Source organism: Akanthomyces muscarius, chromosome 3, assembly GCF_028009165.1.
Source record: "Akanthomyces muscarius strain Ve6 chromosome 3, whole genome shotgun sequence".
NCBI classification, from domain to species: Eukaryota; Fungi; Ascomycota; class Sordariomycetes; order Hypocreales; family Cordycipitaceae; genus Akanthomyces; species Akanthomyces muscarius.
Genome location: NC_079243.1, coordinates 558,772 through 585,652, shown reverse-complemented (window position 1 = coordinate 585,652; position 26,881 = coordinate 558,772). Strand labels below are relative to the sequence as shown.

Sequence of the window (26,881 nt, the reverse complement as noted above, 5' to 3'; positions counted from 1 at the left end):
CTATTAGAAAAGCTCGCTACGTCGATGGTCCGGCGCCTTCAAGCTGTTATCGACGCTGAGGGTTGGTATACAAAGTATTACTTTTAACAGCACACAATTTATGTAAATGAGAACCTATAACTAATTTTTTAATTAATTTAGACCTATATTGACCAAGTTGTGATGTGGTGTAAATTGTGTGCTGTCTGGCGTGACCTCTAAAAAAAGCGGACCGAGCGGAACTTTTGTCGACCGACTGTATATTGCGTATGCATGAGGCCTTTCCGTGATGGTAAATGTATTGCGACTGGCACAGAAGCAGGAAAGGGCCGTGCTTTAACAGGCAACTTGGGAGAGCTTTGGCAGCATGAGTGATAGAATGATTGACAGCAACCTATCGAACTCTGAGACTAGGCAAGATTGCACACTTTAAGAAAAGTCAATGGTGTTGAGACGAACGGTCTCTTGCAAACTGGTGTAGCCCGCTTTGCCCATCTCCTTAAGCAGACCTTCAGATCGCGCCATTCCAGTAACAACGCTCCTATCAGCCTCTGTTTCTCGAATATCAGGAGTAAGATCCTTGTTTGGGAAAATCTCTCGCAAGACATCTTGTACCATTTTCCAGGTATACGGCTTTGCATAGGCAAAGATGCGCTCTTCAGTGACGGTGGGGTGGAGAAGAGCGGCCAAATGTAGCCTCGCTGAGTCTTCCACGTCAATGTAAAAATCTATAGATAATATTAACTCTTACATCCTCTTCATTTTCTATCCGCACGCTACTTGCATTCAGCTGCGCGCAGAACCGCTTCATGATTTCCCGTGTATAGTGCCTGAATGAGCCCAGACGTGGATGGGTGTCTCTGGTTCACAAGATCCAAGCTTCGCCCAAAATTGGCACTTGGTAGTACTAGCCAAAGCAGTCAATAGCTTAATCAAGAAGTGTCTCAATAGTCATACCAGTGTTGAGAACAAATGGAGGTCGTTCCTCTTTGTACCAATTCCAAACTGCTTTTTCGGCGGCGGTTTTGCTAGCTGCGTAAACAATGAAACCTCGATCTGGGTTGTACGGAGGAGCATCCCAAGCCCTCTCCAAAGCTTCGTCATTCCAGGATTCACTGGTGATGGTTGGGTAGTGCCCTGGAGTCGGCATTGCGGCGGCAGCACACGACGAGGTAAATACGACGCGCTCCACGGACGTACTTGCAGCAGCTGCCTTGAGAATGGAAACGGCTGCGGACACGACGGGTGGGATAATAACGTTTGGATCTGCACCAAAAGTCATGTCCGATGCAGTATGAACAATACCTGAGACTCCTTTGTGGTATTAGCCACAATGCAAGAACCGGTTCTTTGCCCACTTACCCTGTAAATGGGGGGTTAAGAGCTTATAGTCTGCGATATTATAGATTTCGCAAAGCGTGAAACTACCTTAGCCGTATTTGCCAAAGAGGCTGTTTAGCCAACTATTCTTGTTTGCATCGCGCGTGACACCGACCACACAATATCCTGCGTCAAGAAGCTGTTGCGCAATGTGACTTCCAATGAAACCAGTCACTCCCGTGACGAGGATAGTAGAGCCAGGCTGAATAACTGGCTGCACGGATTGGAACATGTTGATAGGTTATTGGTCGGTCAAGTGATGCGGCGTTGCAGTATAAATTTTAACATTCGAACCTGTCCGAATCACAGTTTATTTATATGTACATTCCAGGGACAAAACGGTACGCCTTTACGCAACACCGATGCTTGAGGCTTAGTTACTCATGAACGTTCGAAGTGTTGCTCGAGATATGCGACTCCACTTTGACATAGATCGCAACACATACTGCACCCATGAAAATTCAGCTGACGGGCAATGTCACTAATGTCGAGCCTTATTTCTAAGCATAGTTGCATTCTTAGAAAAAGACTGACTTCCTCTCACTTGCACCGTAGAAAGGCAAGTTCGCCAGCGCCTTTTGCTTAGCGTCATGGCCTGTAAGCACCCACTAATATCAGCTCGTTCTTAGCGGTTACAGCGCTCGCTAACATTGAAAGTTGTAGAGGGAGCTGAAGCTGTTTTTGCACTAAACTTTGACGGCTTAGCGTCAGATTGTATACATTAGCAAAGGCTTATAGTTGCTCTTTCGGAGCTTTCCACCAACCGTAATAAACTGAATGAATAATGATGGTTTCTCCGCAGTCCCGTAGCTATTGGTATTGATTATTCCAAGCAGATTCAATACATACATATTTACAGGCGGGCGTGGCAATGTGCACGACTCGGTCAGCATGCAAATTGACCGGAGTGGTGCTTGAAAAAGCATCACAATGTCCTTCCTATGCTTCATCCCTACATTGAGGTCAGGTAGGTGAGCGCCCACTGGAGAGAGCCCGTGGTGTGAACGCCTACAGCAGACACACCACTATAGCCGGTAGCGGTGTTGGCCCGAGCTGTCCTGGCGCCAAGATCAAGTGTTCAGTTATGAGCAGGTCGACACTCCGGGATCGCAGCATATGCTATGCAACAGATACTATAATACAGGTACTATATCAAAGCGTTCGTCATTGTTCCTTTCCTTTTTTTCCCTCGGACATAGAAAAGCGGACCAAGGGACTGATTGGCCAGTTTTCGCGGCCACGGCAGCCAACCCTATACGAATCAAGACATTATTAATCTAATATATTCATTTATGCGGTATGTTCCTGAGCATCAATTACAGGGCATTTATCTAGTACAGAAACGTAGTTACAGCTGACGCCTTGGTGACTTCCCGGCAAATACAGATATGTTAATCTCGATCGCTGTACAATACTGCCGACTGCAAAATGCTAAGCTTCGTCGCTCGCCGTATTGCCGATATATTCATAGTCAGGCATAGCCCATTTCATTACCAGGGATACCAGTCCTTTCAGTTTTTCTTTCTGCCAGGTTCTCAAGAAGGGGTGCTATGGCTTGTAAGTTCTTAGTTATTTCGACTTAACTGAACTTAGACAATGTACCTTTTGCAACTCTGAGGCAGACGAAGCGGATGTTGTTGCCGAAAGGAAGTCTATTACTTCTATGTCCCATCCTTGAGGGTTGTCAAGGCCCACGTTGTCACTCTCTTTAGCATAACCTTGTATGAGCTCCATCATCACGCGGCCGAGATCTCTAATATCCTTCTGGGAGCTCGATTCGACGCAATCCTCTTGGCCTACTGATGACCTAGTTAGTCCCTTGTTTATACATGAGATAAAGGATGCATTACTGAGTTTGACTCTGCCGTTTGGATGCAAGAGGATATTTGAGCAGGTCAGGTGGTTGTGTCTCAACTCATTTTGCTCCAGAAACTCGAGTGCCTCAACTACCTGATAGATATTAGCATCCAGGCTCATAATCGCTGATCAAATGCCGCACTTGGCCAATTATCGCCGCAAGCCTGGGGCCTGTGAGATAGGGATTCCCCACAGCTTCCGCTAATGAAATTGGCACATGCTCGAAAACAATGAGGTATGAGTCTTCTAATTTGTATATTTCATACGCAGTGGCGAAGTTGGGGTGTTGAATGAGCTCCAAGATGTAAATTTGATGGTTCGTCAGCGAAGCAAAACAGCGTATAGAAAATAGATCAGACGTAATGCTTTTACGTTCTGCTACTAGGAATGGCTCATTCAGTCCGAGTCTCATAGTGTAGATTTTGTCGTACTTGGCCCATGGTTTTGTCGTCTTAATGAGTAGAGTATCTTGAGCTGCTTTGCCTTTTTCTCTCGCCGTCGGTAATCTCAAAAATTCCATATCCTCCTGCGGTGTTGCTGCTCCGCGACGAAAGGCAGACCGGCGATGAGTATTTATCAGTTTCTTTGACGCTTCGGACGTGGCCGTTGTTCTAAATCCGAGTCACTGCAGAGTATTGCATACGCACGGAATTGGCAAAGGCCCATACGTGTGACACATAGTGAAAAAAGGACGAGGCAAAAGTTCACTTGTGGCTCTATCTTCCTAATTTTGGCCGTCGCCGGCCATTTCTAAGCAAAGGCACCAGTCCGTAAACGTCCCCGCCTGTTCCTTTTCGCAGTTGAAGCTATATATCTCACCAATGCCATACTACTTTGATTCAGTTACAACGCTATCAAACTTCTTGCGAAACAGCTTCTGAGAACTGGACAATGCCGCGCAAAGCACGTGCTACAGACAGTCGTCGCATCGAGGAGGAGCGCCAAGCCAAATTTTGCGGAACGGCAAGCATTCGCCTGAATGCAATTCGGTTCAAAACTTCGGCTTCACAGGGAATATCGGGTAAAGAAGCCAGAAGTGTTGCATCTCTGAAAAGGCGATTCCGCGAAGAACTCGAATCGTGTCAAGCGAGTGGCAGATACCGCGTCAAAGTCCTTATACGACAAGATGACTTGAAAGCAGCTCTTATCAACTCCAATACATCCAGAGTTGATCTGATGGCAAGTTCCTTTCCGTACCCAAAACTCGAACTTCCATCTACCCTTACGCTGGAGTGTCTGCAGGGGCATGATTGCTTAGCTGCCGCAGAGGATGTGCTTGAGGGGTCTCAGAAACGGTGGGACGCCGATGTATTTCTTGATGGTGAGCTACCTCTATGGAGTCTCTCACCAGCCGATTAATGAAAGCTCCAGATCTCAGCAACGAATTAAAAAAGAAGCTCGTCGAGGATTATGAGTACCAGGAGGAGCCTAGTGACGGAGAGTTCTACCGCAAAATCCGCGAATATCAGGGAGTTCAGGGCAATGCTGACGCTTTTTTCGAAAAGCTTTGGCAAGGCAGACTGGCCGTCTCGAAGAATCGCCAGGACAACTTCGAAAAACTCGTTGGTCATGAAACGTACGTCAAGGCTTTTGATGAATTATTGAAGATTCCAGCACTTTTTGGGGGTATGCAGCTTTCAGTCGTACATTCAATGATATCGATGCGATGTGAAGAGGTAATCTCAGTTTTCACAAGTGAGCAACCTATCAACTAACATGTGTACAGCAAAATATATCATACTTGAACCACATATACAACTGGTGGCATGGAGTTTGTGGGGGGGAACCCAATCTTATGAGACACGTTGACTCTTTCACCGTCGAGAGTCTTCAGGGAAAGGCGCCTGGCTCATCCCGAGCCGATCGCGATAGCTTATTGGGCTTATTCAAAAGTGGAACGCTGTTCCCTAACGTTCCCGAAGACCAGCGGGACACATTGTGGTCGCGAGTGTGTCTCACCTCTACCAAGTGCTTGATCCCATCTCTGTCCACTTTTTTTGCTGATCGCTACTTTCTCGAGCAAGTAGCTGACTGCTTGCGAAATATCACTGGCATTACAAAAAAAAGTGTCTCAACTCGCCTGGCCAACATGTTTACGGACATTGGACAGGAAGACGACAGGTGTATTGTCCAGGTGTCTGAAGGTCGATTCGGTAGCATTCCAGGTAGCCAGAGCAGGCGTCGCAACTTGGGGATTCAGCAGCTTTGGTTAGCAGCGTTTCGAGAATACGAAAACGTACCTGCGCCGATGCAGCAGGAGGACGTCCTAGCCAAAGCAAGGCCCAGGGTTGATATTGCCGCTTTGCATGCCCTGGCATCTCTTGCTCTGCGTCTTGGTTTCGAATCCGCGAAGATCAATGAGATCTTGGCTGATCCGTCCGATTGGGCAATTGCCAAGCAAGCCCTTCTTTCCGCGCGAAAACCTGAGCATTTTGAGTATGAACATGAGGACGACCTCGCCACGCAGATTGCTAGCATATTCAACAAAGCACGCCCAGTCGCCTTCAAGACACGACCGCTAACATGCACCAGTCAGTCGCCAAAGCTCAAAAGGCATGGGGTGCCGCGGGCGGCCGATCATAAGCATGACAAAACACACCTTTTCTTGCCACATATGGAGAGCAACATTGACTGTGACCAAAGCCACGTCACATCATTCTTCGTCAGAATGTCTATGTACCGTGCCTTCTTTGGACAATCTCCAATATCTTCAGAGGAGCGCGAAGAACTCCTTACGACGGCTGTGACAACACAGGAAAACAGCGACGGCAGTGCGGCCGAGCTCGACAACGGGCAATCACAGGAGGCTCAGATAAACGAGGAAGCAGTCAGGCTGCAGCGGCTAAGAGAGGATGCAACTGCGGAGCAGAAGAAGCTTCTAGAGTTGCGGGAGCTCGTCTGCATCGAGCAAGAGCGTTTCTCTCGAGAGCAAGCTGCCTTGAAAGAACTTCAAGAACGTTCCAAGGCGGAACAAACTTCCATGACTCTACATTCATTCGAGGATATCGTGGCAAAAGAGTATGACGAGTTCATGGCAGTAGAAGAGCCTACAATCATACAGGTTCAAAAGCCATATGAGGAATCGACGATCAATCCTCAAGAAAAATCCAACAGGTCTGAGTTAGTTCCGTCAGCCTTATCGGTATGCCACACGAAGACACAGAATCCAACGGCCGCGGTGATGCAAGACCCATCCAGAACGAGTCACTTCGACTTCCAAAACTTAAAAAGACGTAAGTCTCACATTGGGGCAGTACAGAGTCCCGTACATGCCACAAAACAGCTACCGACACCTGTCTCTAAGACGGATTGCATTTTGTTCAAAACTGTAGTCGATAAAGCTGGGAATTTGGTTGAGTCTCATCGAATTGAGATTGATGCGAATGCTGCCTCGCGCGTTAACCAACTTGCAGCGATGTATATGAAAGAAAAGTGCACTTTATTTGACACACACGGCCGCAATTTAGCGCCAGCTAGCAAATGCTTCGATATGATCAGGGCGACAGGCACAAATGTGATAGTAGTAAAGCAGCTTGGTATCGGAGTAAAGGCTACGCCAGAACGCGGAAAAAAGAAAATGAAATTAGGATAAATAATGTAATTTGACTTCGAGATAGATATGTCATAACCAGTATTTTCGACTGCCAGATCTGCTTCAGCCAAATGTGAGGATCTCACGTCAAAGAGAAGCTAAGTAATGGTTCTTTAAAGAAAATTGTAAATAGCGCAGTCTATACTAGGCTCTAGATATAAGACGAAGCGCAAGGAAGCAAGAGAAGGGAAAGCGTGGCTTCCGAAAGCGCGAGAGGAACAAGGGTATCGCGATGTCACGTGATATCGCGCTAGCTTCAACATGGGATGGTGATACCAAACTGCTTCAGTTAAACTGCTCCAGCACAGATCTTCACACGGATCTGCTTGAGCCAAATTGCTTCAGCACGGATCTGCTCCAGCCAAACTGCTTCGCACGGATCTGCTTGAGCCAAACTGCTTCAGCACGGATCTGCTTGAGCCAAACTGCTTCAGCACAGATTCGCCCAAGCCAAACTGCTCCAGCACGGATCTGCTTGAGCCAAACTGCTTCAGCACGGATCTGCTTGAGCCATACTGCTTCGGCACAGATTCGCTCAAGCCAAACTGCTCCAGCACGGATCTGCTTGAGCCAAACTGCTTCAGCACAGATTCGCTCAAGCCAAACTGCTCCAGCACGGATCTGCTTGAGCCAAACTGCTTCAGCACGGATCTGCTTGAGCCAAACTGCTTCAGCACGGATCTGCTCCAGCCAGACTGCTTCAGCACGGATCTGCTTGAGCCAAACTGCTTCGGCACAGATTCGCCCAAGCCAAACTGCTTCAGCACGGATCTTCTTCAGCCAAACTTGCTTCAGCCAAACTGCTTCGTTCCAACTGCTCCAGCCAAATGTAGCAAGAAATTGTGCAAATCGGGCTCAAAGGAGAAACAATTTCGAGTCAAACCTGCCCGCAGCCTCTTCCTTACGCCCAAATCTCTTTGTCGACGGCCACCACCACCACTCGTACAGAGAAAGGCGAAACGACTGTCACCTTTTTCAGTATGTGCATAGTGTGATGGCTAAACATTAGACACGCAAGATTGAAACCTAATCTGAGCATCTTACCTGCATTTGGACAAGAAAGGATAAAGCAATGGACAGATGTCGCGGTCAGTCTTTGTACAAAGTCTTTCTGCGGCCAGTCGTCGGTTTCTGTCTTTCAAAGCGGAAATTATTCGCGGACTGGTGTGCGGTGCACTAGTATTGGAGCCCCTTTCAGGCAGATTCAAGCATCAAGTTTAACTTCTTTCCGGCAACATTTTGAACACGGTCAAAAAAGGCCGAGAAATGGTAATTTCTGAAAGCTCACTCATCACTATAAATTGTGGTATTGATCCACGACAAAAGATGCTGGTCAGTAATCATCATGGCTCAAACGAGAAGCCAGACAGCAGGCAATCAGCCAACGAACATCAAAGACCAGAAGACCAAGCAGCAAGAGAATAACAGTATTTCGAAGAAAAAGGATTCTAGCAAGACATCCAAAAATTTGGAGAAAACCCTTACTGCTGCAGCAGATGCGTACGAAAAGGCAGATGACGGCAAGAAAGCAGAAATGCAAAATCAGTTGAATGTTCACCAACCCGTGGAGAAGCCGGAGGCCATGGAGGAGGATGAGGAGGAGTCCAAAGGAGAGCAACCCGTGAAAAAAGAGCCCGAAGAGAGCGGTATGTTCGTTTCGACGACCGGTGAGGGCCAGGTTCATTCGTCGAAGGATGACGGAGGCTCGCCGTCAGACCAAAAGCCGTCGTCCAGCAAGGAGAAGGACTCAAAGCCGCCCAGTGACAACCACGAGAAGTCTCCCCCGCCAAAAGTAGGCTTCCAACATGGCTTGGCCACGCCTTCAACTGACGTTGAAGATGAATTGGACCTGGTACGAGCAAATCCCATGCGTGAGATCTTCCACGACGGCGCGTCTGAAAACGTAGGCTGGGCAAGGCTCTCGTATGGCCGTGCTTTCGATGTCGAAAGACATGGGCCACCTAACGCCGCAAGATTCAGATTCAAGCGACGTAACGACGAGATCAACACGGACAGTCTCGACGATACTTCGTTTGGAGACAAAAAGCGGCGCAATGGCAGAAAGGTTTACCAGTGTGGTGACATGTTAGCAATCCAGGGTGTTGCCTGGCAGTCTCTGAAAGGAGTCGACCACTACTCTTCCCTCGCGCCCCGCAACTGGAAGCAAGGAAACAAAACAGCACGTCCTTCGATGCGCATCATGGTGAAATGGGAAGGAAAGGATGAGAATGCGGGGAAGGAAGTGACGAAATGGGAAAAGCGTGACGCAGTGTGGAGGTGCTGGGAAGGTGAAGGAGGCAATGGAGCTGCCACAGTTCTATGTGAGGAGGAGCTGAAACTGGGTGAGGCTGTCATCTTGGAAAAGGGGGAGACCGTTTCGCTCTGTGACTTTGTGATTGTCACTGCCGCGTGTCGAGGCGAGAAACGATTCAAGGAGTGGGAATCGCAGCAGCGGCCGGGAAGGGACCGCTCTCCTACGCCTGGGCTGCCTCTATTGAACAGCAAGAATGAGAAGCAGTCGGGTGATGAAAAAGGCTCCGAAAAGGCGCAGTCATCTCAGCGTACAAACAACGCAGAAGAGGCTGCGGGTCACGGAGACACTACCCACTAGCCGCGAGTCGATGCTGCCGTGGCTGGTCTCGTATGAGGTTTGCGAAGTTTAGGCATGGATGTAGTGATTTACTTAGATACATGTTTGTGTATAGACCTCTCATGTTTGTTGAAATAGAATGATCTTTGCGGCAGAAACGGTGGCCCACATACGTGTTTTATGCTACTATAATTCAGCAGCTCGAAGTGCTGACAAAACTGTGATGACAGCAAGGTCGTGGTCTTCCGAGAGACGATAAGTGGTTAAGAATCAGTCCCGATCTTTGCACTTGGGTTCGTAAGCATACAGAATAGTCATATTTAGCAGGGCAGTTCGCTGCCTACATCAAACAACACATCACACTTGCACTGCAGTTTTGTATCCACGAATTGTGTATTTTCACTGCTCTGTAGGAGTAACTCGCTTGCCACCGTGCACGATATTCTTTTGAACAGCGCCGTCAGGTAGATAGGCGGGCGGTATCTGAAACCGAACACGTCGACACTGATGTCTCTTCGATGACTTCGCAGGGACCTTGTCCTTTCTTTTGCTCTCAGCTAGAAAATAGTCGACAAAATCGTCCATATCGCGGAAGAATTGATCGTCATATAGGCTGAACTATCTCGTAGATTAGTATTTGATACGGGCTGTTCGTTCTGAATTGCGACTGACAGTCGTTGAGAGATCCATATTCATTAAAATCCAGTGAAGTTTCCCTGGTGTAGGTGCTATGCTGAGGAGGCGCATGCATCCTCGCACAAGTATAATATTAAATAATCAGCCTTTCAATAGGTACCGTAGCCTTCTAGTGCCAGCCTACTCTCGACGGGTGTGGGGACAGTTGCCGCCACATCATGGCAAGTCTTTGGTTGCGCAACGTTGCGGCTGCAAGTCATGTCGTGGCCGAAAGTCGTGTCGTGGCGAAAAGCCCTGTTGTGGGCAAATAGGTGCACTGCCGGCGGTGCACCCAGTAGTCCCCAGTAAAACGCTTGCTTGAGGCACAGCCCCAAAAATGCCCCAACTTCTAGGGTAGGAACATCACTTTTGGCTACAGCACGACTTTTGGCCACAGCAGGACTTCTGGCAACAACACGACTTCTAACCGTAACATGAGCCACATTACAATTTTCATAAACGACACGACACCAAGAACCAGCGCAAAAGGACGCTAGCAGTGCATGGGCAAAACAGAACAAATGAATAAGTAGACAAGTTAACAAGCGAGAAACGACGTAGCCAGCTAAGCAATGGGATGTCGATACAGGACCGCTCCCTAGAAAGAATTACGAAGGAAGTCGGCAAGCAGCAAAAAGTAACGAATAAATGCGCGGAAAGTTGCTCAACCGTCAGGCCTAGGAGAGCCAAAAGTCACTAGCCACCAACTAGCTGGTCAAAAGCTAGCTGGTCAAAAACTTGCCAATGAGCTATTGGCAAAAAGGGAAGAAAGGAAAAGGCGACAAAGAAATGCGCCAGCGGAAAGCTGCTAGCCACCAGCAATGTCTAAATTATAAACCACTTACTGTACTGTACAGTACCTACCGGTACTGTATTGTACCAGCTATTAGCTAGCCAGGAAGCTGTTGGGCAGAAAGCAACATATAGCCAGGGGAATGAGTAAACATATGGCGAGGAGAAAGCCGAGATCTGAACAGGGGGCCGGAAAGAGCATTTCCTCTATGTTACAGGTGCTCAACGACGTAGGACGTCTTCTCCTCACGGAAGGGCGAGCATGGCAGTCAGGATGGTGGCGGTGTACACTTTTGCGCTGGCCAGCCAAGAAAAGTGGTCGTGAAAACAGGCACCGCATCGATCCCAACGAGCCACGTATTCATGCATCGGCGTCCGGGCGAGGGCGTATATCTTATTCAGACGACTCAGACGCGATTCACCGTGGACGAAACGCGGGTCGATGCGGGGTTATTCCGTGTCCAGCTGCTCGATGAGCATCCGCCATCCGCACCGTTTACTTCAAGACTTAGGCCTTTGGTGCACTTTCCTATCATGAGCAATTTCAGCAAGAACCATAACCAACAATTATATTTGACGATGTATCTATAGTATATTGTGATTTCGCCTACAAAGCTATGTCTATTTCCATTCGATGTTTAGTGCCGTTCTTAGTTTTGTGATCCCATAGAAGTCAGCAACCGCAAAGTCTTGCTTTTGTTTCTCACAATCGGTCTCCGTATATAAGCCAGAGTAGAAGAAACCTGTGAATATCCTGGTGATGGATTCGATGGACAAGCCATCCTCGATTCGTATAGCCTCCTGGTTCCATCGACCGGACAACCTGGCTTCGAAGTACTTTGACCAGAATATCAGTATATCGGAATGAATGTTCAGGGAAATTGATCCGTTCTCCAACTTGGTGAGTAAATGGTCTCTTGAGGAATCACGCAAACTGTGCGAGAGCAATGCTCGATAACTGGTGGGTAGGCTTTCCTTCTCATAAAGAAGACGTAAGATAGGTTGGCTCGGGGCAAAAGTAAGCGGGGATGCTGTTTTGGAGGCGCTTGGATGCTCTCGATATAAGTTCACGAAGAAGTCGAGAAGTCCAAATTGTGTCTTCCAAGCAAGATTTTCAAGTTCGTAGGAGTCGAAAGTGCGTTCCACAAGTAGCCAAGCTAGCTCTGTCTGACCGCTGCTGATATAATGAATTATCATGTGCTCGATGCAGGGTGCTAGCCATGGCTCGTCCGCTTTATTGCCCGTTTGTTTGAACGACTCGAGGATCTCGTCGACGATTTGTCGCGCTTGGGCATGCCGACCGTCAGTCTGCAGCGCTTGTACCCAGAGATCCAGCAAAGGTTGAAGACACGCCGCAGTAATCGTCATGCCTCGTTGGCGGGAAAGATTGACTGTTTCTTCGAGCAGTTGTCGTGCTTCAGTATGCTGACCGTTGTCCATGTACAAGTCCGCCTTCTGCTGGACAGCGACCAGTTTTACATCTGGCATTTCGAGTATGAAGGATTCGAGTAACCTTTCCAATTCCTGTCGTCCCCTACCATTTGCAGGCTGATAATTGCTCTCGTCCATTGCGATCCTAATCTCTTGACAATCGGGTGTCCTGAGTCAATTGCATTACAGTCTGTGGTGGAACGAGCGAAGCGTTTGAGAGCTGATGCGGGGTGATGAGGACGGGAAACGAGCTTTATACGGGACGAAACCCTCCTTCGCTTCGGGTGTTTGCCAGGCTGTCAAGCCAAGCAAAAGTTGCCTAAAACAAGGCATACCCAGTACTGCACAATTCTTCAAGGTACCCACCCTGATACCTGGCTGCACTAGCGTGCCTTGTGCGTGGAGTAGTCTAGGCAAAATTTAATAATGTAGATGAGGACATATGATCTTTGTCTCTGAACCACGTACGACGCCTTCACCATCGTATTGCCTCCAGTCAAGAGCGCGTGACCATGCCTCGCATGAGCTACAATGAGTTCCGCGTCGGGCTTGTTTCGTCATCGCAGACGTCTTGAGCTCAGACAGCCTCGTTACCACTACCTCCCTTTCCACTGTCCAATTCTTTTCTCCCAAACCTTAAATAGTTCTTCGCCTTCTCCCCTCTAATCCAGCCTACACCAGCAAACAAGCACACCGATGATCATGCCTCGGCAGACTTTTCCATCTCTCCTTCCGCTCCGGATACGTCAATTGTCACGGCTCATCCATAGCATTCTGACTCGTTTTAAGACCGACCCCTTTCACGTATGATAGAATAATGATGTCTAATACCGAGTGCCTAGGCAGGGTACTGTATGTGGTATCACTCCATCGGTCTGAAAAGCCCAACCAGGGCGTCGCACCAGCCAGGTCTCGCTTCAAGGCAAGATGAAGAGGCGTCTCCCTAAACTCTGACGCGGCGTTGGGGTTGGCCTGATTCTGGAGAAGAAATTTAATGTTTCCTGGATCATGCTTCTGTGAGTGTCGCTTACATCCGATAGCTCTTGATGCCAAAAATAATGCCGAAGGGGGAGTGATTGGAGCGATGATCCTTCAGGCGACTCGGGGAGCGAGGACGTTATCTCAGGACTAGAGTCACTGGATAAGTTGAGGGGCGCCCATCAACCATCGATCGCTGCGCCCCAGGAGCAGACCAGAGAGGAGTTGACAAGCGGCCAGCATGATGTTGAATGGAGACGCCTCAGCAAGAAAGACAAAAAGAAGAAGAAGAGGGCACTCGTGGTTGAGGAGCCTGAGCCAACTGACTTTTAGGGACGATGGGGTCCAATGGCTTCAATCTATTTACGTGGTGCCTGGTGGCTTCCTCCCCTTCCCTTTTGGTCATGGGCGGTGTTAGTGGGCGTTTCCAGGTGCTTTACACTAATTAATAGGCCCGCGGGCCTGCAAACTAGCGCTGGTGCCGCCCATTTTTAGCTGTTACAGCGCAAGGCCAATTTAAAAGACAGAGAGTAATGATCTCAAGCTGGTTTTGAGCATAAGAGTACCGCTAAGATGTATGTATTATGTACATTTTAAAATATTAATACGCATCTATCAATTACACAGAAATGTGATTATTTTCTCCCCAATTTTCTTCTTTGAATTTTGTAAAGCTCGCTTCTCTACGATGATATGTGGTCGGAGGCCGCACGCATTCGTAGTGGTAGATCACTTAATCATTTAGATGCACAGAGCAGAGCGCGACATAGAATACGCTTCTCCTTATTGGTTTAGTTTATCCATCTACGCTATCTGCTCCGTCTCAAGATTTGATGGTATCTAATCGCACAGCAGCCTGGTGTCGATTAGCCATTGCCGGAAGCGACATGTGACCCTTGCGGTGGTCACTCAAAGCCGTCGCATCTCGCAGCCTATCAACTGCCATCGATTACAAGATTGAGCTCTTTATGCTTTTCGCACAGACCGCCCTTCTGCGAAGATGCTCTTCATGCGCACTCCGCTGGTCGCTATCTGAGCTGATAGTACGGCGATTGGTCAGACAAGTCTCGTCAAGAAGCGAGTGGCCTTGGCCGTTAATATCAACCACAACGGTGGCAGAAACGTGGCTCGGCATGCGGCAACGAATCATGTGGGCGGTGCGATGTTACTGTCATATAGAGCCCTTGGCCCATGCTACCGCCTCCAGATGTTCTGACCAACTTATCCAGCCGAAACTAGTGCCTGCTCTCTAAAGATATGACTGCCTCAATCACTTCAGAATCAACCTCCGACATCTTGCAGATCTCTGACAGCCTCCGCAAGGTTGAAATAGGCAACACTGCACCGTACGAATTTATTGACACGGCCTCTGTACTGTCGGGGGTGCTGGACATTCTGCATGGCCTACCAACTGTTCCTCCTTCAATCTTTATCGATCTAGAGGGCGAAAACCTTTCCAGGCATGGCACCATTTCGATACTGCAGATACATGTCCTGCCACTTAAGCGAACGTACCTTATCGACTTATACACGCTGGATGAAACAGCCTTCAGCGTCACTGGAGCGAGAGGACAGACGTTGAAACAGATTCTCGAGTCTTCTAAGATTCCAAAAGTCATTTTTGATGTGCGAAATGATTCAGACGCCTTATACAAGCACTTCAACATCCGCTTGGCCGGCATGCAGGATCTCCAGCTAATGGAGGTTGCCACGCGATCCTTTGGTAGGAAGCATGTCAATGGTCTGGCCAAGTGCATTGAGCGAGACGCGTCATTGTCTGCAGCTGAAAGACAACGGTGGAAAGACTGCAAAGAGACAGGTATTCGACTTTTTGCGCCGGAGCGTGGAGGTAGTTATAAGGTGTTCAATCACCGCCCAATGTCCAAGGAGATCCTGCAGTACTGCGTCCAGGACGTGCATTTTATGCCGCGCCTATGGGCATACTACAACGGGAAGATGACACCACAATGGCACCAGAGGGCTGAAATTGAATCGAAGGAGAGAGTGAAACTGTCTCAGTCGCCGAGTTATGTCAGCCATGGGCCTCACAAGGCACTGGCCCCTCGTGGCTGGCTCTACTTATAAATGGCTATTGAGTCACGTCTTTCCAGCTTTGCATGTCGGGGTGGCTAGTAGAGTTGATTCTTTATCAAATTGTCAGTGCGTGGTCCGACGCAACCCATTATCAAACCCAGTTTTCTCTGAACTGCCGATGCTCAATTTTGCTCCATGGCGAGGCGGATCCGTGCAAAATGCAGCGGCCAAGCACAAGGGGATGCAAATAAGTGGTGACTAGGCATACCCTATTCTCGGCCTATCTAAGTCGGCTAGCTATCTTTGCTTGTTCTATCACGAAATTTTCCAGGATTAGCTAGCCGCATCGTCGATGCGATGACTCGGTGGGGCAAGTCTGGGGGGCGTGGGACCATCGCAGGAGATGCATAGGTCAGAAGCCGTCACGTGCCGTGAGCCAGCAACGAGGCTGAACCGACCGATTCATGCTAAGTCTCGGGCTTGCTCTTCATTTCTCCCGTCATAGCAACGCTCCACGAGAAGAGCATAGCGACAATACCTTGGTCTATAACTCGTCAGAGCAGAGTATAGGCATCTTCGGTCGGGACTCGCATTTGCAAAGCCGCGGGCTACTGCACGCCATGGCAGCGGGAGCACCCGACGCTACTATCGACTCGCTCCTCTCCCGCCCTTTATCCCCGGGCATTCGTCGTAAGCCTGTCCCGCCGTCTCTGCACCACTGGGACAAAGAATACACGTCTCTGCCGTTGGTAACGTCGGAAAATGGTTCATACCATGAGAAGCAGCCAGAAACACACTTGGCGGCGCATCGCAGTTTCGGCGCGTTGCTCGCTAGCTGGAAGTTGGAGCTGCTGTCCGTCGCTCTCAGCTACGCCAGCTTTATTACCATCGCCGCTACACTGGGCTCCTTTCAGGGCAAGCTCGCCACGACGTGGCGGATGCCGATATCCATAAACGCCGTCGTATCCATCTTTTCCATCATCTTCAAAGCGTCTCTTGTCCTTCCCATCACGGAAGGCATCAGCCAGCTCAAATGGCTCTGGCTGTTTCAAGAATCCCGCAGCCTCGTCGATGTAGATAGATACGACCAGGCTAGTCGCGGACCTTGGGGCTCGGCCAGGCTGATTGCGCGCCAGTTCGTGGATAGAAAAAGATCGTAAGACCCTTGCGCTGGGCGTTCTTACATTGCCGTTCTCGTGCTGACTTGGCCGCTCAGATACTTGGCAAGCTTTGGCGCTGCTGTCTTCCTCCTCACCTTGATAACAGATCCGTTTTTCCAAGCAGCTGTGCAGGTGAATGTATGCTACCGCAATGCCACCGAGCTAGCTAGCATTCCGCGACTGAACAATTATGACCATAATGGGGGCTGGGTAACGCATATGACCTACAAGCTCGATTCCGATATGGTGATTGCCATTATGCAGGGCCTGCTATCGACTCCTCAAAACAGCTCTGTGCGCATCGCACCCTTCGTCACATGTCCCACAGGCAACTGCACGTTCCCTGACATCCACGACGTTTCGTTTAGCACGCTGGACATGTGCCACTCGTGCGAGGATCTCAGCGACTTGGCCAAGGCCCGCCCATTTCACTACACAGAGTCGGAGCAGGTCGGCAGCGAATGGTTTCTACCTGGCGAAATCAGCAATCTCACGACGTATCGAGGTGGCGGCGCGCTCAACATCACGGCGCTGCGAACCAACCAGCGCCCGTCCTACCCCATCGGGCCGTGGATCCGGAGCAGCATACTTGACTTCCAGGGCCTGGCGGAGCTGAAAGACAAAAGCTGCACACCGAAGCAACGATGCCCGATGATTCCGTTTGCTTTTCAGTGCTCGCTACGGCCATGCGTAAAGACGTTCAAGGCCACCATGATCAACCAGCAGTACAAGGAGACGGAAGTGTCGCGCGAGTATCTGCACAGAACCTCGTTGCACAGCTTCCAGCTGGCCATGGACAGGGTCTTTGTGAACGGATCCTGGGTGAACTGCAGCTCCAGCACCAACCTCACAGAGGAACACTCTTTCCAGGTGCTCCTGCCAGAGCCCAAGGATGTGCAAATGGAGCCGGCGCTGCCTCACCCTCCTCTGCTAGCCAACGGCAGCGTTTGGTACCCGCCGCACTGCGTCTACAGCATCGAGGGCAGCACGAGCTCGGCGCTGGACGATCATCTGTGGTTGACCTTTCGCAACGCCAACGTGACGCCCGGTCGCGTCGTCTCGGCGTCGACAATTTGGGCCGAGAACCTCTGGAGCGGCGGCAACATGACTATGCCGATTGTGAATAATTTCAGCGATGGGCTAGCCACGGCGATTGGGATTCAGATGCGCAAGGTTTCCGACGTGAACCCTTGGTTTGGGCTGCAGCTGGGACAGGCGATAGAGAGGGACAGCTGCATCACCATCTGGTGGAGGTACCTGATTTTCGGGGCCGTGGTGATGGTCTTGGAGACGGTATTTCTAGCAGCCGTCATCATTTCCAGCCACAAGCGACGATGGAATGCCAACTGGAAGTCGTCGTTCCTTGGCCTGCTGCTCCCACCGTCCGATCCCGAGGCGTCGCCGCTCGGCCGTGGGGATGTACGTGCCGATGCCGTCGAGGATCAATCGCAGCTGCGCGAGGCTGCCCGGGGCATCAAAGTTTCGCTGACAAAGAGAGATGGCCGGTGGCACCTAGATACAGCCGAGAAGCCAATTAGCTAGATCAAACTGTACTATGATTATTGTGGCGACGATGTAACGTCAGCCACCCACTTCTTGGCCCTACCCACATCTCGGCAGCGTTTTACACCAAAACACACACTTTTAATCTAGCTATATTATAGCTACTGTGAGGGTTTGGAAAGATTTATTCAATCTAACTAACGATCTTATTACAAAGAGGAAGAATTAAAGAATTAAGAGGAGAGATCCTCTGGATCTCTCCTGAAATATCGTCGACGCACTGACCATGGCGTGGTTGAGTAGGTAACCGTTGGACATGGGTATCGTGACCGCGCGGTCGCGGTCCATCTCATCGTGACGATGCAACGAGGGCTTCAGCCCGAGTCTCCTTCAGGGTCTAACCCGTGACAGCTACTATAGCAAGTTAAAATATACTAAAATATAGATAATATAGTTTCTAACTTAGTATCTACTATATAAAGATATTAGTGTTTTTTATCAGATAGTTATTTTTAAAAAGACTTTTAAAGTTAAGGATAATAATTTACTAGTTATTCTACCTATTTTATTTTTACATTTATTTTTTAAATATCTTCTTTAATAGATGCACAATTTCAGTAAAATAATTCTATAAAACTCTTTTACTTATAATCTATATAAAAAGGATTTTTTCTTATTTTTAATAAAAGTCTAATAATAGGGTAATATAAAGTACTCTTTTAAAATTCTTTTTTACTCTCTTTTTTAGATTTTCTTAAATATCTTTATATATATTAAATAAGAAGACTATTTCTTAATAGACTTTATAATATATATTCTTATATAATTATCTATATTTTTTTTAATTATTATCTATAAATATACTAAATAGTTAAATAAAAGATAAAAGTGTTAAGATCTCCTAGTACTTTATATATAAACCTTAACACTTTTGTATTTTAAAAGAATTATTACTATTTAGAAGAATTTAGCTTAAGTATAAAAAAAGTAGAGTATATAGAAATCTATAGAAAGAAATTACCTAATAATATTATCTATTCTATATATAAAAAGTGGGCTTAGGGTAAGTGGGTAAAAAGTGGTACTTTTGGTGTAAAAACGCTGCCGAGATGTGGGTAGGGCCAAGAAGTGGGTGGCCGACGTTATGCTATCCCGTTTCCAGTGCGTGGGCTAAACTCAGGTACTCTATAAGGGTCGTAACTAATTAGAACGCATAGGAAACAAGGTACTTAATTTTCTTAGGCCTGCCCATTATAATATAAGTCCTCATATTTCGCTATATTATAAATCGCTACTTTACACTTAGCACACCTATACTAAGTCTTCTAAAGTACCTAGTTATAGCTAGCTAGTACTAATACAGCCTATTCTTAGTACTTTAGAATACTTTGGATTTTATCCCTTTGATTTAGAACATGTTCTTTTGCAACTAGACGAGTTGTGAAGAAAGAGACTGAACGAATGCATTCGACAAGATCAAGTTGCAGAAGGCAAGCAAACGCCTGCTGCAGGCCGCACCTGCCATTGCGCGCAAAGAAAGAAGAAAGAAACCCATAATAAATAGTAGGCAGATTATATCGGCAGAAGACCAAGAAGATCAACCGTGCTTCACCGGTCTTGGGTCAAGAATGCAGTAACGGCTTCTCTACCAGCCGAAGAGCTCAGTCAGCCACCTCTGACTGTCCACCAGTCCCCCCAAATGCCGCAGCTAGTCTTTTGGGAGAGGATTCCCATCACACTTAGAAAAGACGACATGTGCATTGGTATTGGAGTTCCATGTAGGATCCTGCTGCCCTGTGACTGTTTCGAGTCCCGGGAGGTTGACATGGGGTTATTTTGAATTGACTTCGTGGGTGGCTTCGCGCACGGAGCTGGCAAACCAGTGCTGTTGATCTCGATCCATGTCCACTCGTTCTTTCCGTAACGTTTGCAAAAGCAGGAAATGCCCAATTAAGTAGCGAAGGCAATGATGCGTCTGCGAAGCTTCACGTCGAATCTTTTCCGTAGCCATGCCGGCTAGGGTATCAATCTCGGTAAAACTCATGATTAGATCGTCAGCACATATATACCACAGTAGTCTCAAAACATGAAGACGAATACCGGTATCAAGAAGTTTGGATAGCTTGCGGCTGTCTATTAATATAATAATGTAGAATAGAAAAGACTCCGATTTTAGATTGACATGAGTAGACGTATACTATACATGTAATTGCCATTGGCGGCCACTGACTGGCGGCCACTGACTCAAAAAGTTCGTTAGCTTCCTAACCATCTCTTTGAAAGCTTTTCTCCAGGCAATTTGTTGTTCGACTGAGATTAGACCGTCTTAGGTGTCCAAGAGTTGTCAATTCACGGTGTCGGGGCAACAATGGCCATTTCGGACGAGCTACAATTGGACGTAGACCACTTTCAGCCGAGCACTACATTTGTTCCGCCGCCACTCCGAGTAGTATTTAAAAGTCTCTCGGAAGGTACCACTCCCACTGGTTTCGGGAAGGAGTTTTGGCGAAATCGACACAACATGCGTGTTGTGTCAATTTCTCTCTACACGGCTCTCTGCATTCTCCCATTCACTCTCGCCACTCCTGAAGATGAAAACGTTGTAACCGCCAAGGTCACTAGGACTATCACGATTTGTCCCATATCTGGAACCTGGACCGGCAGCGCAAGGTAAATGCACTCTTACAGTCGCGAAAACTACTGTATGCAGACTTCTCACATTCATAGAACGGCTTACACAATCGTCTCCAACACTGATACCTCAAGCACAACGTCGATTGAAAGCAGTGAGCCTGAGCGATCGCAGTGGCCCCACGCTACATCCCCTTCCAGTGAAGCGCCATCCACCCCTTCGGACGCAGTCATGACAAGTACCCATTGGGCCACGGCTACTGTTTTCAAATTGTTGGAGAAGAATGATACAAGCGACAAATTACCCGAACCTACCGAAACCACCACATATTTCAGCCAGGAGAACACCTCCACGTTGGCTACGCTAGCATCTCATTCATTCGGAAACCTGAATCACACTGGAATAGGCAGCCACGGCCTGTTCAGCGGTACTTCCGGTCACAGCCTGCCATCCTCACCTACTCTGCCTGTTTCGACCTCGAGTTTCGTGAGTAGTGGTGTGCGGTTGTTACATCCCTGGTATTTTGCTTTGATTGTGGCATTTGCATTTACTCAGTAACATCTAGCACATAGTAGCATAAATAGACATCGTTCCACAACTTGCAACTTCGTTCTTTAATGCGAGAGGTGGAGGAGGTATGTGGTCACTAGCAATACGTGCTGCGGGGTGCCACATCTCAGTGATGGATCCTGGCGTGCGCTGTACTTGGATTCCACGGAATTCTTATGCCCAGCAAGTACCAGGTCGCAGCTGCGAAATAAGCTCTTTTTACTATATCTTCTTAGCCTCTAATTATATACAGCTCTAATTACAATACAGCCCTGGCAATCCTTCGTATGCACTCCGTCGTCTCTGGATTATCCATACAGGTCCACGGACAAGTCAGCGGCGACTCCTCTTGGTTCGGGATTTGCAGGAGTCTTATGTGACGACGCGACGCATGAGCCACGAGACACTTTAGTAGACGCGAAGCGTTGCCCTCTGCGCTTGTTGTCAGCGGATCTTAAAGTCCATTTTAATTGTTTTTTTTTTCCTTCTTTTTTTCATCGCTAGGTACCTTAAATCTATTCCTGCACTACTGGCGGGATTGGCAGCTGCCTGGGGTAGTTAGTTGCAAAGCAGCCCTATTTGCTTGGACCTTTCAGATCCGTGTCCACTACTTCAGCAGCTTCTACAGCGCCTGCAGGTGATCTTGAGCGCTAACGTATGGCGATTTGGTGGCAGTTCGCCCGGACGACCCACTTAAATATATGATAAATGGACATCTGACACCTGTTGTAGACTGGTTTGGACTACCCTACATTGGCCTCCCGCACTGGCTCGTGGTTGTAATTTCAGAACGTGTTGCCTCTTGGGCCGGCAACTATCGGTACTTTAGCAAGGAGCAAACGGCGCTGTGTTAATAGCGACAATCTTAGGTTTGGACCTCAGCCTTTGCCTGTGTATAGATACATGGCTGCTGACTCTCTGTTGCGAAACTGTTCACCATGTGGGCTAAATACTTTACCGCCACCTCTCTGCGTCGGAAGTCTACTCGGGCAGAAACTTTGACTCGTGGAATTTGTCCCTAGCCGTTGGTCGCGTCGCGCGTGTGGTCTGATTAGAGCCGACATCCCTTTTCCGCGGCTCGAAGTGCCCTATCGGTCGAGTGCTGCTTGGCAGGTGTCCAGACTCAGAAGCTACCAGTCTTCATTCCAGAAGCTATCCAGGAGGGTGGAGCAGACTATACATACCTACGTCCAAGCCGGCGCCGCCAGCAAAACGCGCAGGTCTAGAACAACAGAGATCAAAGAACCTTGGAAGATCTTTTGCCGACAGCATCACACCGAAAATTATCGAGGACCAAAAGCTTATCAGCCTTATTAGTTTTGTTGAACTCTTGAACAGTACATGGCCCAATCCACATCAACGCAAACATCTACCTCTCTTGCACTGGTCTTCTTTGTTGCCCTCGACGCTGTGCTGGTTGCGCTGAACTCTTTCAACGCATACACGCTCGTCTCCGTGTCTAAAAAGTCCGCGCCACACAACTCTGAAACAGACTGTAGCATCAATGGGCCGACCTGCTTTCCATATCTGTTTGCATATTCACTCACTGCAGGTGGTGGCGCCGCCGCCCTGCATGCGGCAGTCGGCATCGTCTCCCTCTTTGCTGCTGGAAAGCCTCTGACAATGTACAAATGGACACATTTCGGCCTCGCGGTCGTACTTGTGATTATTGGTCTATGCCTTGCCATAGAAATTACAGAACTAGGCCGCAGTTTTTACATGCGTTTTGGCGGACGGAACACCGTCTACTTCCAAATACTCTACTATGGTAGTTTCTCCCAATCAATATACGGTGTCAGTGGCGCAGTTTTGACTGCCATCGCTTTCGCCAAATCTGCATTTTCATGACAGCTAGCTCAGACTCTTCATTGAAGAACATCGTCCATGAACTCTCAGGTGTGCTATTGGTGGTCAATTATACGGGTTGTATCGGGTACCTATCATCGGCAGCCTCAGCAACAGGGGCATGAAGAGCCTTCAACTAGGAGAGCTTCGAATCTATGGGTTTCATAAAAAGGCTGAATGCCTTAGAAGAGTCTCTATTAGAAGAAATGACAACATAGAGACAGTGTGTACCCGGCCCTCGGAGACAATTACACAATATATCACATTCATGAGTTTTGAGAGGCGCTAAAAGCACAACATATCATTTTGTATCTTAGTTCTTAAATCTGCTCCAATCTTTTTTCCTCACGCAGCTGGCAGACGCAGCGAGGGCCGTCATGAGCTGGGAAGCGGCGGGTATGCAAAAGGGTCGTCCTCGGGGAGCGGGCATGCATTCAAAAGGAGTGACAGCTGGTCTCGGAGACTTTCCAGACTCTCGGTAGTCCTGAACTTGAGGTTAGCGTCTGCAATGCGCCTGTGCATGATCACGTACTTTTTCTTCAAGTTGTTGTTGGCTTCTTCGAGCTGTTTCATGGCTCTCTTGACGCTTCCCAGCTCTTGCTGGGTGGCGGCCACCTCTTTCTTACAGTTCTCCAACTCTTTCCGGAAATAGTCCATCTCCTGGCTGGGATTGTCATATTCGACGGCTGCGGAGGCACCACCTTGGCTTGCAGAAGGCAGGTAGGAGAGTGGCTGGTCTTCCTCCAGGTCCTTCTCCTGCCGCATCCTCTCCATCATGCTTTTTAGTCTTGGAAGAGTTGCGTGTTAGTGCATGTCTTGGTACGGGATTCCCATCGTATCCCATTCTGCCTTACTGGTTCAGCGTGCTCATCACGTTTTCCGGTCTGTATCTGTAAGTTGGAGCGTGGAGGCATGACGGATCTAGGAGACGTACGAAGCATCAGACGGTGGAGCGGCGCTCATCATGGTATCTGCCATCCTGAGAGATATTAAACGCGGAAAAGGATGACAGGAGAGTGAAATCGACCTACGGTAAGAAACCCGTCCCGGCTCCATGGCCATCTTGAAAACCCGTGGGGCGAGCACCCTCTTGAAGTGCAGCAGCACCTGGTGCAGCGCCGCTCGCCTGATACAATTGCGTATGGGGAGGGCCATACCGTGGTGCGTTCCCTAGCGCAGGTTTCGCTGATCTGAGCCAAAAGTTTTGTGCCCCGCGCTGCTGCAGTTGGTTGCGCCGAGATTGGAGGCCGTTACTCTGTCGCGCTTGCATGACGGGCCGTGTATTCTGGTATAGACAATGAAGAAAAAAAGAGTTGGTCGTTGCATCTATATACTGGCCTGCGTCAGTGGTTGGGTTGTGTGCATGGATTTCGCACTCGTTAGTGAAGCCTGTGCAGTAGCAATGTGACAGCCTAATGGCACGACTACAGTGGATGCTGCCACGCCACAATAGCGTTAGTGTCATGTCCCGTTGTCCACTGCTGGACAACGCCCGCTTTCAGGCACTGAATCCTCGCTGTCGTGCGACAGTATTAGTGGCCACCGCAGGAAGTGGAAAGCCAGATTTGGCGATGCAAAGTCCTTTTCGGGGCGAACTGGGCTGCAGCCTGTTCCACACCACCACCAGCGGCAGGAATAGGCCTGCCCTCTGAGTCGCCCACTCTACGCCGGCCGTCCAGCTCCACGTCCAGGTAGTTCGCACTGCTAGCAGTGCTAGCATGCTTCGTGTGTCGCAGATCAACGGAACACAAGCCAGCAAACGTCGCCTTGTTACGGAACGAATAAAACTTTGACGCGCAGCATAAGGGCAATGGTATTCATACCATATTATATGTAGGTACATACCATCTTCTACATGTCTTTCAAACGGCTCTGGAGCAGTAGCCTTCCACTATCTACTTCTTTCCCACTTTCCTTGGAGCAGTCGTCGCCGCCTACCTTTGTTGTTAGCTTGCTTTCGCAGCATCGATATCTCAGCAGCCATGGATCGGTTGCACGCCTTAACTGATGAAGAACGCATTGCTACTTTGAACCAGCGTCTTGTCGATGGATGCCACATTGTCGTCCACCCGCTCTTAGAAATTGGAACATTCAACCCCGATATCGTCTCCTCTCTACCATTGTTAGATAGGTCCATCATGGGAGATGAGCTGGCGAACCAAGCAGAAGCTATTTTTTACGGCAAAAACACCTTTCTTGTTTGGTGGGATGCTCTCCAGGAATTTTTGTCCCCAAGACACGGATTGCCGATCGACAAGCTAGTCAGACGGGTCATTGTTCGCTACAGCTTTCAGGAGCTATACACGAGCAAACGGAACCTGGTCACGGAGCTACATCATTTATTTCGGCTCACCCACGCCGAGTTAGTTGCCCTCGATATCACAGGCAGCGGAACCCCAGACGGTAGCGATCTGGCAACGCAAATGGTACTTCGCGATATAGCCTCCATTGTTCAGCAGCTCTTTTTACACTTCGGTCCTCGTTTTGTCGTCGGGCGCTCTCTAGGCGAATGGCCTGCCCTGTACGACATCAAGTGGGTCAGCTTCAGGTCCTACTGGCAACCCCCAATGCCTGCGGCTCGCGATAGGATGAAAGGCGGCGAGGCTAGCTTCGAGGAGACAATGCAACTGCAGGTGGAGAGTTGGATACAGGCCACCGAAAGGCCTGAGTTGACGGCGCCACTCGGTGCCGTGCCGGGGGTTGACGCCTCACTGTTGGATTGGAGCAGTGACGCGCTCACTGACTGCTTTACGCCTGGTGTTCTAGTACCAGAGCTGGCCTAACGCAGTTGCATGCTGGCGGCCTGCGGCGCTGGCAAAGCTGCCTTTCTGGCATGTCAAGGCCACGCACTAGACTGGTGCGAGACTGAAAGTTGCGGCACTAGGGTGTTGACTTTTGACGTTGTTTTTGTTTTTCGGGATTGCTGCTTTTGGATTGCCATAATGCCGTGGCCTGCAAATCGACCGCCCAATGGAGCCGCGCTGTGAGCCGTCTTTACCACACATCGCTGCCGTGTTTCTGGTAGCTGCAGTATATAACCTTGAGAAGGACTAAATGTAGTTATTTCTAGTCTATTTAAATAGCGACTTCGAATAATGGTGTATGCTGGACTCTGCCTTCAATATTCATGTAGCCTTAACACGACCTCGCTGTACAAAAGACACCCTGGGCATCAGATGCTGTGGCTTCGTGCGGGTGCGCGACGGCGGCTAGCTCTGCAGCGAAGGAAGTAGACGCTCCGTGGCAAAACACAGATGCAAAAAACGGATGGGCCCTTGAAGCGGCTTTCAAGACAGCCAGCGCCTGCTAGCCGCATAGGGTGAGTATAGTATCACCCGAGGCACGGCATCCCTTGGTGGCGAAATCGTCATTGGGCTCATTGTAGACCTGTGAGCAGAAATTCCCACAATCCGCTGGGCAAACAATGGAAGCGCACTCGGCGGAACTAGGTTGTACACGTAGCCCGTACTGACAGAACTGGCGAGGTGCTTGATCATTGATAGACGAAACGTCGTAAAACAGGTCCGGGTTCTGCCAGGGGACAAACGCATATTCGAATTGTGTGAGGGGATCAGCCAGCGATGCGCCGAGCGTGGCCGTTGCTATCTTGATTGATACGCCAGTCCCGTCTATAACTGTCTTGTAGGCCTCGGAGTATGATCCACCTGGAGATACCTCGTAAATCTCTGAGGGCTCTTGTTGCACAGACTGGACATAAACTGTGAATGGGCAATGGTTCACGACGCGCGCGCCTGGGCTAGCAAGCACGACATGCGAAATGAGGTACAAGGCGGTAAGTTGCAGCTTCATGATCTAGATCTATGATATCGGTACGGGTCAACTGCATAGAAACAGAGAAGTCAGCGAGCAGCGAACAGTGTACG

General features: G+C 48.9%; 9 protein-coding genes across 9 annotated transcripts; 5 read left to right on the top strand and 4 right to left on the bottom strand.

The window, feature by feature from the left end:
- Positions 1-408: 408 nt before the first annotated feature.
- Positions 409-1,591, bottom strand: LMH87_001502 (uncharacterized protein; the record flags this gene model as incomplete). Its single annotated transcript, XM_056192787.1, has 3 exons — positions 409-707; positions 937-1,293; positions 1,444-1,591. The coding sequence occupies 3 exons, from the start codon at positions 1,589-1,591 to the stop codon at positions 409-411; spliced, it is 804 nt and encodes a 267-aa protein (XP_056049889.1).
- Positions 1,592-4,574: 2,983 nt separating this feature from the next.
- LMH87_001501 (uncharacterized protein) lies at positions 4,575-6,519 on the top strand (the record flags this gene model as incomplete). The annotated part of the gene is made up of 5 exons (XM_056192786.1): positions 4,575-4,842; positions 5,139-5,652; positions 5,753-5,776; positions 5,860-6,449; positions 6,500-6,519. The coding sequence occupies 5 exons, from the start codon at positions 4,575-4,577 to the stop codon at positions 6,517-6,519; spliced, it is 1,416 nt and encodes a 471-aa protein (XP_056049888.1).
- A 630-nt stretch (positions 6,520-7,149) lies between these two features.
- LMH87_001500 (uncharacterized protein) lies at positions 7,150-7,858 on the bottom strand (the record flags this gene model as incomplete). The annotated part of the gene is made up of 2 exons (XM_056192785.1): positions 7,150-7,566; positions 7,853-7,858. 2 exons carry the CDS (start codon positions 7,856-7,858, stop codon positions 7,150-7,152), a joined length of 423 nt encoding a protein of 140 aa, XP_056049887.1.
- A 295-nt stretch (positions 7,859-8,153) lies between these two features.
- On the top strand, positions 8,154-9,419 carry LMH87_001499 (uncharacterized protein; the record flags this gene model as incomplete). The annotated part of the gene is made up of 1 exon (XM_056192784.1): positions 8,154-9,419. The coding sequence occupies one exon, from the start codon at positions 8,154-8,156 to the stop codon at positions 9,417-9,419; it is 1,266 nt and encodes a 421-aa protein (XP_056049886.1).
- Positions 9,420-9,668: 249 nt separating this feature from the next.
- Positions 9,669-10,088, bottom strand: LMH87_001498 (uncharacterized protein; the record flags this gene model as incomplete). The annotated part of the gene is made up of 4 exons (XM_056192783.1): positions 9,669-9,686; positions 9,743-9,766; positions 9,852-10,016; positions 10,071-10,088. The coding sequence occupies 4 exons, from the start codon at positions 10,086-10,088 to the stop codon at positions 9,669-9,671; spliced, it is 225 nt and encodes a 74-aa protein (XP_056049885.1).
- Positions 10,089-14,531: 4,443 nt separating this feature from the next.
- On the top strand, positions 14,532-15,359 carry LMH87_001497 (uncharacterized protein; the record flags this gene model as incomplete). Its single annotated transcript, XM_056192782.1, has 1 exon — positions 14,532-15,359. The coding sequence occupies one exon, from the start codon at positions 14,532-14,534 to the stop codon at positions 15,357-15,359; it is 828 nt and encodes a 275-aa protein (XP_056049884.1).
- A 569-nt stretch (positions 15,360-15,928) lies between these two features.
- Positions 15,929-18,010, top strand: LMH87_001496 (uncharacterized protein; the record flags this gene model as incomplete). Its single annotated transcript, XM_056192781.1, has 2 exons — positions 15,929-16,464; positions 16,525-18,010. 2 exons carry the CDS (start codon positions 15,929-15,931, stop codon positions 18,008-18,010), a joined length of 2,022 nt encoding a protein of 673 aa, XP_056049883.1.
- Positions 18,011-23,372: 5,362 nt separating this feature from the next.
- LMH87_001495 (uncharacterized protein) lies at positions 23,373-24,267 on the bottom strand (the record flags this gene model as incomplete). The annotated part of the gene is made up of 5 exons (XM_056192780.1): positions 23,373-23,481; positions 23,530-23,784; positions 23,852-23,881; positions 23,932-23,976; positions 24,029-24,267. The coding sequence occupies 5 exons, from the start codon at positions 24,265-24,267 to the stop codon at positions 23,373-23,375; spliced, it is 678 nt and encodes a 225-aa protein (XP_056049882.1).
- Positions 24,268-24,979: 712 nt separating this feature from the next.
- LMH87_001494 (uncharacterized protein) lies at positions 24,980-25,780 on the top strand (the record flags this gene model as incomplete). The annotated part of the gene is made up of 1 exon (XM_056192779.1): positions 24,980-25,780. One exon carries the CDS (start codon positions 24,980-24,982, stop codon positions 25,778-25,780), a length of 801 nt encoding a protein of 266 aa, XP_056049881.1.
- Between the last annotated feature and the right edge of the window lie 1,101 nt (positions 25,781-26,881).